This window comes from Primulina tabacum, chromosome 14 (genome assembly GCF_025594145.1).
Source record: "Primulina tabacum isolate GXHZ01 chromosome 14, ASM2559414v2, whole genome shotgun sequence".
Classification (NCBI taxonomy): domain Eukaryota; kingdom Viridiplantae; phylum Streptophyta; class Magnoliopsida; order Lamiales; family Gesneriaceae; genus Primulina; species Primulina tabacum.
This window is the reverse complement of record NC_134563.1, coordinates 8,172,875-8,184,191: the sequence shown is the minus strand read 5'-3', so window position 1 is coordinate 8,184,191 and position 11,317 is coordinate 8,172,875. Positions and strand designations below refer to the sequence as shown.

General features: G+C 34.4%; 1 protein-coding gene across 4 annotated transcripts; it reads right to left on the bottom strand.

The window, feature by feature from the left end:
- Window positions 1–4,435: 4,435 nt before the first annotated feature.
- LOC142524750 (ubiquitin carboxyl-terminal hydrolase 15-like) lies at window positions 4,436–10,988 on the bottom strand. Of its 4 annotated transcripts, none has more exons than XM_075628841.1 (13): window positions 10,818–10,988; window positions 8,593–9,031; window positions 7,798–8,303; window positions 7,585–7,712; window positions 7,328–7,416; window positions 7,132–7,217; window positions 6,880–7,042; window positions 6,561–6,684; window positions 6,311–6,468; window positions 6,140–6,224; window positions 5,564–5,776; window positions 5,349–5,410; window positions 4,436–5,203 (listed from the first exon to the last, which is right to left on the bottom strand). In XM_075628841.1, the coding sequence occupies exons 2-13, from the start codon at window positions 8,877–8,879 to the stop codon at window positions 4,675–4,677; spliced, it is 2,430 nt and encodes an 809-aa protein (XP_075484956.1). In that variant the 5' UTR covers window positions 8,880–9,031; window positions 10,818–10,988; the 3' UTR covers window positions 4,436–4,674. The 4 variants fall into 4 exon arrangements, with proteins under 4 accessions (XP_075484956.1, XP_075484955.1, XP_075484954.1 ...); XM_075628840.1 differs by lacking the exon at window positions 10,818–10,988 and adding an exon at window positions 9,983–10,005 and having other exon boundaries at window positions 4,438–5,203; window positions 7,780–8,303; XM_075628839.1 differs by having other exon boundaries at window positions 4,439–5,203; window positions 7,780–8,303; window positions 10,818–10,984.
- Window positions 10,989–11,317: the final 329 nt, after the last annotated feature.

Here is an 11,317-nt window from a genome sequence, read left to right as displayed (position 1 = left end):
ATATAAAATATTCAAAATATAATAATAATTATATAAATATATTATTGATGGTGTGAATACTAAAATTTAGATAATTTAAAATGATAAATGTTATTATAGGTTAAGAATATTATTGTCATTGTATAAAAATTAAGTTCGGAAACAATTTTTCTCCAAACACAAACTTTAGTTTGTATTAGTTTTATACTTTTATTTCCTAACACTTTCTACTTTTGTTTCTCTACTACTTCAGATTAATCTTAGAAGAATCACTTTAAAATAAGCAAAAGTTATTTTAAACACATTCATAAACAATTATAATCATACAAGAACTTATTCAAATAAAATATTCTATCTTTCTAATGACGTCTCTATTACGAACATATTTAGTAGACTTCACTTGGCGAATATCACTCATCTTCAACTCCAACTTGATCGAATTCCCTTCGAAACTGTGGATTGTTCTCTCTCTCGAACTTCACCTTCCTCTCCCGCGAAATGAATCACGAGGCTCAGAATATGTGTGTGCCACCAGCAATTGAAAATCGCTCGAACAAGAATAATATGGTGGAACTTAGTAGTTTGTCTCATCAGATTTCGCAACACAGAATGGACAGTTTCCTTTTGGCTCATTAATTGCCCACACAACCAACATGATAAGCCCACAACATAATGTAACGCCCCGAAAATTCGAAGGTTCACGCGAACAATATGCATACGATTTATTAAATTCTCTTGTATTTTAATTAATTGTTTTAATTGTATTAAATTAATTATGTTGTGCATGTTGACATATTTAAAATTATATTTTCTACATTGTTGCATTAAAATGTATTTTTAAAAGGTTATTCGAGTTGCGATCGAGGAACGGAGACCGATGGCTGAAAAATAGAAAATATTTTTATTAAATAATTATTTTTAATTATTTAAAATATGATTGATGCTTTTTTCTTATTTTTGAAAGTAAGGGGTTTTGAGGTGAATTTATACGCCGGGACGTAATTTTTATCGGTGTTGGATTTTCAACAGAAACATGAACTTAATGGCAACCCGGATAATAAATTCACAAACTATCCGAAGCAAAATAATTTTGGTTATTTAATTAAAGATTATTGGGCTTAATTAGAAGGCTTAATAGGCCTAAGCCCTATTAGTGGAATGATTTACTATATAATATGTTAAAACCCCTTCCCCAACACACATTAACTCACGCCTCTTTTCTGAATTTTCACCCCAACAAATTCAAGGAATCCTTTGCACCTTAAACTCACGGCACACACATCATATTCTTCAAGGAGGATCAAAATTTTGCAAGGAAAAATCAAGCCATCGTTTTCGTGTCGTCGTTCTTCGCAATCGTCAACGGATGATCGTGCGTTTAAAACGCAAAGGCACGCCATATTCTCCTTTTACTCATCTTTCACACCATATTATGTGTTTGATACAGGATTGCATGAAAACATGATACAACTTTTATATTTTCGTTTTTATGGTTATACATGCACAAAACAAGAGTTTTTCTTTTTTAAAACTCTTCATAATGATGCACAAAGGGGCTGCCATGGTAGGGGTACTTGAAGGGATGTTTTTCCACATGTTTAAGGGTCCCTAGGTGTATGTTTAAAGGCTGAAAAAAATAGAGAAAGAATAAAAACGAAAATAGACTCCTTAAAGGAAAGGACTCTTCGACTAGAAGTGTTTGAGGGTCACGGCCGCTAGATGCGGTTAGGGAGGGTCCACTAGACTTAATTGGGCTGCATAGGAGGGATGGGTAGAGGCTGGACATGGTGGTTAAGGGCTAAAGGCGAAGCTAGCCTAGGTTCGAATCATATTAGGACTAGGACTCTTGTGCAGAAAAATTCAGTAGCTTTCTAGGCATATTCAAGGGACTTAATGGGCTGGAATTTGGTCAGATATGGGTTAGTTAGGTGTTATTAAGCTTTGGTTCAAGTTTGGTAAAGTTTGGTTAAGTTTCGAGTCCATACGAGTCAAAACTAGGAAGTACGTCTAAGTTTAAAAACGAATAGGAAAACACCTAGATTTAAGCTTAATAAAATTATGAAAAATTATATTTAAGTTTAATAATTATTAGAAATCTAAGTTTTTAATTTGGAAATTTTATATTAAGGTTTGGTTTAATTCGGGATTAAAACGCATTAATACGTCACATTTAAATATTTAATTAAAAGTCATCGATTTATGACAAATAAAAATATGAGAAAATTAATTTAGGCTTAAATAATTATTTGAGACATGTTAGAGTCAATGAATTCAAGAAAATATCAAAAACTAGAAATTATACGTTCAGGGGTAAAACGGTCTTTTTACACCAAAAATTAGTAAACGTCATGGCAGTGTCCTGAATGCTGTTTTATGTGATAATATGATTATTTTCAATGGTTATGTATGTTTATGAATTTTTATATGTGTAAATATGATTTTGAAATGTTCATGAATTATTAAAGATTAAATTGGACATGTAAAAGATATGTTGCATGCTTGGTTTCAAAATAAAAATGATATTATGCATGTTTTTATTAAGTGATGATAACATGTTGAAGGACGTGAAGGGATTATGACTACTACATGTTGGAAATATCGTGAGGGTTGTGGTCCCAGTGGGAGCCCGACGATTGTATACGTAGGCCAAGACCCAGTTGACCGATGAGAGTGTTGCTGGTGTCCCCGCCGCCCAGTACTGTGGTTTTTTTAGATGGATCCATCGCCCAATACGTTTAAGAATACGAGTCACAATCAACGATCTGAATTCAACAAACACGAACATGAACATGAATACGAATATGAATATGGATACGAATATGGATATGCATATGAATATGAATACGAATATGAATATGAGTATGTTTATGTTTTTATGAAAATGTTTTTATGCATCATGAAAATGTTTACGAAAATGTTTAAGTTTAGGTTTATGCATCTTCATGAAAATGATATTTTAAGTATAAGTATTTTTCACCGTTATATGTTAACTGTATTACGTATTACTCGTTATCAAGAATATGACGTGTTGAGTCTTTAGACTCATTAGGTGTGATTGATGTAGGTGATTATAATAATGTAAATGGAGGTCTTGATGGTTGATCTGACTGGACTGGAAGTGCACATAACCCGAGGACCGACGCTAGTTTTCCGCACTAGTTATGATTTACGATTTGGAGTTATGTTAAAGATATTTTTACGACGTTTTATTTATGAGTGGTTTTTGAGAAGTTATAGTATGGGCTATACTTTTCAAATGTTAGTTTTGGTTGATTTATTTTAAAATGATGTCAAAAATATTTTATGCTTGTGTATGCAATTCGGCCGATGCTATGTGAGGTTTTAAAAAAATATTCTAGTACTTTTTAAGAAAACGAATAAGCAGACGTTTCACATAAAATATAATCTATGAAAGAATATCACTCTTTAATGAGAAAATTTCTTCATGAGAACATTTCTTCTTCTCTCGAAGAATTTCTGAATGAACATATTGCATAAAATCAAAAAGAAACAATCAACAAATCGCACTGAAATATTTAACAATTAAAGTACATCGGCCACCCTTGGCACACATGGACACCGTCGACAATCTTCAAAATGAATGAATATCATTTGTATAGAAGATATCATTATATTCCAGAAAGATGATATCTTTTTAAATCTTGCTCTATATCTTTAAAAAAATGTTATTCAATATCTTTATCATATTTTCAACACATCATAAAACATATTCAAACAGTTATCTACTTCAATTATCTGTTTATCTCAAAAAATCTTCAATCAATATTTTATATTTTCTTGAAAATTAATCTAAAAAATAAATCCAACCAAAAATAATATCTAACAATCTCCTCCTTTGACTTATTTTTGAAAAAAGTATCAAACAGTCAAGAAAATTAAAAATATCATAATTATCTACCTTTTTTACAAAAATAAACAAAAGTTTACCCGTATGTCTTGGATTCATTAAATTTGGCTCCACCATTGGCATCATTTGCATGTAAGAATGCTACTGAACACCTTATTAATTTTTACTGTTTAGCTTGGTTAAATAATGATATCGGTTTTTTATTTGGCCTTTTTTTATTTTCAGTCTTGTAAATTGTCAAATTTCGGTTTTAATCTAACAAGTGGTCCTTTTTTTTAGTTATTTGCATGCAACGTCGGCGTAAAATGACTAACAATGAAAACAAAGACAGTACATAACATGATGTACATTATATCGCAACTTTGACTCTATTCTTAATGTACTTACGCTCTCCTACCTGTGAAACCGAAATTCTTGGAATCTTCCCCATACATAACATAGTTTATGTTTTCTTGTTGCCTCATCACCACCAACATCATGGACAATCCAATGAACAACGTAAATGAGATAGATTTCATTAGCAAAATGTTTGAAATCATTTGTATAAACCCAAATCTTCCTCGAATCAATCATAGATGATTCGCTATCTGCTAGAGGTGTTTAAGAAATGCTTGCGAAGTAGTTCTACGAACAAAGAATCATATCGACAAGCAATTCCAACTAAAATACATCATTCCTCAGTTAAAAGTAAGATTTTATATGCCTCATTAATACATTTGAAAAACAAAAATATGAGACATTTTCACCTAGGTAGCCAATTAGTTATTAGCCATTTGAATAAATTGTATGCATTACTAGGAATCATGTTTCACAACTGATTATAGAATTCATGTAGGGGTCCATTTCTGGGTATTGTACAGATGTTCTGTTGGTAGAATGTCAACCCGTTGTATTCTATCTGCTCTCCAATCTCTACTTGGTGGAGTTGTTAGATATGAAGCAGAAACGTAGCCCTTCTCTTCATGAGCAAATCTCGTCTCAGGCTTACTGCTAGGATATATAGGTTGGAAGATTGAGAATGGAGGAAAATCTGAGTAATCAACGAAGCTGAAAGAGTCTCTGGTGCTTTCGGTGGTAAAAGAGGAGTCATCCGAGCTTGTAAACAGGGACCAGTCGCTGGATGTGGCATCTGAGAACTCGGAGCAATTGCTCGTGATCGGTGATCTACTCCTATCCCCTTTCAGAGAGATTCCTCTATGATCTAAAGAAGGGTCTATTCTTCTGAAGTTGTGACGAAGTTGGCATTGCTCTGATTTTGAAGATCTTTCTCGTTTGGACAAGCATTGTTTAAGCATGGTGTGAGACTGTTGACTGCGGACTCTTCCACCATATGCTCTAGCAGGACGCGCATAAGACCTGCAAACAATAGAAACAAGGAAAACATTCATGTTTGAGTTGCCTGGATTGATTTACAAAATGAGCTTGAGCTGAGCTCGATTATCCTGACTGGAACCTCTAGTTTAAAGTATAAGAAGATGCTCGAACTGAAGCTTACTCTTACCTCGCGTAGAACAGAATGTATGCTCCTTCTGACATCACCTCATCCAACCCCACTGATTGCACCTGCCAATGAGACCATAAATGCTGCATCACATTCACAAACAACTTTACCAGAAACCGAAACAAAACAAAGCAAAAGGATGAAATATGTTAGACCACTCAAATGAATACGATCCATTTTTTCCATAGTTTTTCAGGATTACCGACAGACTGTACCTCTGTGTCATCAATCTTGAACCAATTGCCAGACAGATCTTTCACATATGATATGTAATGACCGGCAAAAGATGCGTTCGATGTATTCAAATGGACAACTACAGCATAGAGCACATAGAGTGGTGGTATATCATCTGTTCCAGTCATAAATGGGATCATATCCAGCATTTCAGGAAACCTTATGCATTTATTTATCTTGCCGTAATTTCCCTCCTGATAATTAAAGCGCAATATTACACCAACACGAATGATCAAATTTAAACGAAATAGAATACGATACACCTAGAAATAAAGAAAAAGCTATCCAAAAAGATGAACTCATGCACTTCATAATGAGAATCTCAAGAATGTAACACTAATGAAGGATGGGAAGCTGGTTTGATTCAGTGTTGAGCCTATTCCAGAAAAGTATTGCTGTGCTTGAATCCAAGATTTGCTGAGTGAGCAGGAAAGGGAAATCCAATAGAAGTAGATTTCCGTTACATATTTTCAAGAAACAATCAAAATTCATTTTATTATATTTCAATTCAAATATACGTTGATATAAGGGACAACAGTTTCCAATCAAAAAAATACCTGAAATCGCTTCAGGACAATAGTCAAAATATTTGGAGCCTCCATTATGCTCAACTGCTTTCGTGCACGAACGTAAGCAGCACACCTTTAAAGAACCAAAACAATGTTATACAACAAACGGGAGAACTCGCGGCTAGCAAACGAATAATGCAGAATCAACACACTGAATACCTTCCACATCTATACATGTTATCCCCATCAAGATTTTCTGAACTGGTGAACTGTGTCAATGCATCCTCTAATGAATCGACACAACCAAATATCTCCAGAGTAAGATCCATTATGTTTTCATGACGCTCTGACTCATGGTGGCATCTCAAACATTTGACCTGGTGTTCGAACGGTTTTGTTCCATTCAAGCTCGCACGGAAACTAACAATATAACAAAGAAAGATAGTTCTCAAAGGGTCTGACAAAATACCTTGGATCTAAGAAGGCCCCCAAATGTATGCTCAACAAAGGTTGTATTCTGTAGCCAGGGAGCAACTTCATTTTCTCCACCCAGACGTTCCAGGCATATAGATTGCATAGAAGCTATAATAAGCCTGAATATGCACGATATTTCATCAAGGTTAAAAGCTCTATTGCATGAAAGTTAAGACGCAAGTTTTTAAACATGTGAAATTTGGCAGTCCAATTCATTGCCAATATGCGCATAATTATTTTTGAAGACGGGGATATGACTCAGAACTGAAAGTACTTCAACAGATTTACAGAAGTTTCAATGAATGTTTACGCACCGTAAAAATTCATGAGCGTCTTCCTGACTTCCGTCACCTATCTGAGAATTAAGGCTTCGAATATACATCAGAATTTTTTCCGGAGATAGCGGATATCCACTTTCCCGTAGCATTGTTACGTGCCGCTCAAGATCACACATGAGGCACCAAGCTTTGTCACAACCTAATATGTATTAAATATGCCTATGAAATTCCAGCATCAAAGGAATGTTCGACAGCAACTTCGCAGAGGGATATTATATAAGTAATTACCCACTCTAGAATGTGATTGACGAAGAAGATAAACGATCAGGGGCTTAGTGGATGTTAGACATTGTAACACGGAATTGGCATAGCAACTGCATAACAATTTAAAAAATATTTAGCCTTAACACAACAGCAAAATTACAATATTAAGCTTTAGAGTTTCAAGTTCTTGAATTGTTTTATTCTGTAATCAAATTTCTACCTATTCCCACAATTTACAAGTCCTCTGGGTGACACGTTGAGAACATCCAACTGAAAGCACTTTACAAATTCTTCATACGGAAAAAGCATCTGGCAATTTAGAAAAGTCCATATGATGAATTTCATATTCAAGGTTTAAATAAATGACAAATTTCATAGAATCGGCCAATTTTCGACCCATAATTAATATTCCATCTAATTATAAAATGTCAGCTCATGGAATGTCTCCAATTCAGGAAATCACTTCGGAAAAATAACCTGCACTTTTTGCTGCTTCTTTATTCTATCTTCCGAGTGCTGATGGTCGAGTTTCACAGACTTTGGCAAACCCATTGTCCCTGTGATTTCACGGTTTGCAACAAGAGTATTTTCCTGTAATGGGATGCCTACATCAACATAACATGGTCAGAGAACATAAAATGGACTGCTATGATGAATAGTTCATAGACCTACTTGAATCCCCTGCATTACATTTAGACATTTTCACCGCAGATTTTGCTGATTTTTGTGGTTTGTCAACATGAGAATGCATTGCGGCTTTTGCTTTGTTCACTGGATTCTTTTCAGGAGAGCAATTCAAGCCTTTTGTTTCATCAGAATTAGAACTTTTCTTTTTAACCATCCCACTTTCATAAAACATGATTTCTTGATTAGCATCTCCATTCATCGATGAACAAGATAACTTATTTATGGATCTTGGGCTAACATGTTTTCCAGATTTATCGATTTTCATTCCATTTAAGTAGGTCGGTGGATTTTGACGAGGAGAAATAACGTCCCCTGAAGAATTTTTCTCCTGACTTGAGTGCTTCAAGTTGAATTCAAATATATCTGGATCAGTAGTTTCATCAGCCGAGATCCTCACACAAGATCCTTCAGTTGGGATATTCAGAGATGAGATTTGGCAGTTGTTTCCTAATTGATGACACTCAAGCTTGTGAACTTGCCTCCAGTGAGTAATCTGACACCATCCAGAACTACATTGACATTGCATATAACTGTATTATTTTTCAGTACTTTCGTTAAACGAAAGTTGATGCCAAACTTTCAGCATCACAAGAAGGTAGAAAAATATAGACAAATTGGAGGTCATCTAAGAACCCACAGGAAGGGAACACGTGCAAGTGACACTCTCCATGATAGGGTCCATAAGAAACTATATTTATTCAACTCATTCTTGCTTGACAAAATAGTTATGAGATCAAACACACAGTCATACCAATACCAATACTAAACTGATTTATGAGATCAAATATAGAATCATACCAATACCAAACTGATTTGCAGTGGGAGCAACGAGTAGCTGCTGCACCAAAGCATCTGGCACACCGATGAAACCCATTTTTCGGCAGACTCACCATGGGAACGACACATCCCACAGCCATATCTTCAACTCGAAGAGCTTCCTCTACAGCCCTTTTAGCAATTACGCTTATCTTACTTTTCCTCTTTGTAGCCTCACTCCATTTTCCTAGTAAGAAATAAGCAACAAGGGGGAGTGCAATGAAGAAAAGAAACAAAGCCGAAATGTCGATATCCCTTGTCTCAAGCATTTCATAACCAGCATACTCATGTCCAATAGTCTCGCAACAAAAATCTCTTCCAAATGACAAATTCCTCAAGACACGCTAAAACGGCATTTCAAAATTCAGGAGTCCATATATGTATCACAGTGCATCACTTGCTGTTTTTAGTGCTCGTGATCCTAAATTCGTAGAACAACCGCCAATGAGAATATTGACTTACATATTAATCAATATATTACACCATTAAAACATTTAAATAGAAAACAAGATCATAATGACGGAGATCATAATAACGGAATAATCAATGTGCGTAAGTTCACATTTTCTTTAGTCCAGAAAAAGAAAGTATTTTAAAGTGAATTTCGGAATTATAAGTTTTCGGAAGTATTGCCAGACAGAAGTGGTGCCACGTGGTTAATCTCATTATTCAGTCAATGCTCAATAGCATTAACTTGTCCACTCTATTATGAGCCAAACTCTCCACAGAAGACTGAGCTATATAGACCTTTTTAAGGGCTTTTGTATGAAAACAAAAAATCAAAGCAATTTAGAATATTTTTTATTAATTAAGAGAAAAGTTGAAAGAATAGTCTAAAAGCCATATTTCCAGGCGCCTGAGAGATTATCTTATAAGAACTTTTCTAGAAGAGTTTTTGCATCCAGAAATCAATTTTTATAAAAAAATTATTTTTAAAAGATGCTTTTCACGACACTTTCAAATCTTCATAGGGCATACAACACCTTACACAAACAAAATCCTTTAAAGCTTGCATGACTGGATGAACCTCTAGGTGCATACATGGCTTAACCAGTTCTATTATCTGAATTGCTTTATTTTTTGTATGAGTAATTTCGTAGAGTATTAGTTACTACTTTAGTTGCTTTCCTAACACTGTGAAATATTATATGCAGATGGAATCAGAAGATCATAGACATTGATCATAAATTTCTTTTGCATGACGGTTTATTGCATCAACATTTTTTCACGAAACCATTAACGAGATACTTCAGACTTATAATTGAAACTTCAAAAAGTCTTAGTTTTTAAAGGAACATCGGGAGGTCTATGCTTATAGCTAGCAAGTGGTTTTATAAACAGGAAAAAAATTTCAGAACATCCAAGTGCTTACAATTATGGAATTGTCATGGGACTCAAATCTTCAATGTTTAAAAGCACTTCAAGCGAGTCAAAAGATAATCGAAGTGAGAAATGCGCCGTAAACAACGAAAACGATAACTAAAATATGTAATTGTATCTACCTTTTCCTAACTAAGAGACTCCATACATAATCTCTATCAATTTGTCAATCCATGGCTTTGTGCCGACACAGCTCTCCCAAAAAACAATTTAGGCATAAACCACCAAGCCATAACCAGCTAATCAAGTAATGAACAACCAAAAAAAAATCACTTCCCCATTCCAACAACTAATTTTAGAAACAAAATTTTCTTTCTTTAGCTTCGTATGCGGTATTAACAAGTATTAATCATAGGCTATATCAAAACACTACAATTACTCAAAAGAGAAATCGTAACTTCGGCATAAACAAGCCCACAAGAAGAATTAATATTTGATAAAAAAAACTTCAAAATTTCAGAATTTTAACCTAAATTTTGCATATAGTTGCAACGAATTCCATAACATGAGAGCCCTAGAAGCCAACATTACCTCTAGGGTAAGCATCTAAAATTATTTACTACATTTCACGTAACCCCTCCAAAAAGATTCGAAATTTCCACAACACCATGCCATAAAAATCCCATCTTTGAGCAGATTTCAAGAAAATGGGCAAAACCCATGTCAAGAAATGAATTAAAAGATTTCACAGACAAAACACAAACAAACAGGCTTAAAATGCAAACAAAGATCCATAAACATATACACTGAATGAGATTTTGGTACAAATCACCCAGAAAATAACAAAAAAAATAAAACCGAAACATTAATCTTTGTTTGAACCGTACCTTTTTTCTATTCAGTGAATTGGCAAGAAAACACAGAGCTGGTGTAGCCTCCATTAGAACGTAACTATTTCATACTTGAGCTACTTGTTAGTCCAACTTTATAGACTGGGGTACACTCCCCCTGTGGACCACTCACACGCAAGCAAACCCCTACGCATGACCATAGATTTACACGTGTCGGGCATTGATTGGTATAGAGCTGCAATTATAGGACCCCCGTGAGACATGAAACCTGGTATCGCTCGGTTTTTTTTCCTTTTCAATTGTTGACCGTCACGTAGAGTGTTCATCGGTCGATTCGGTTCGATTTTCAATTTTTTATTTCGGTTTTTTCGATTTTCGGTTTTAGAAATATATAATCCGATATCTGAACTATTTTTCTTCGGTTCGTTTCGGTTTTCTACCAAAACGGTTCGGTTAATTCGATCGAATAATTCGGTTTTGGTATAATTATTTAAATTAATAATATAAATATATTGTAAAATATAATATGTTAACTT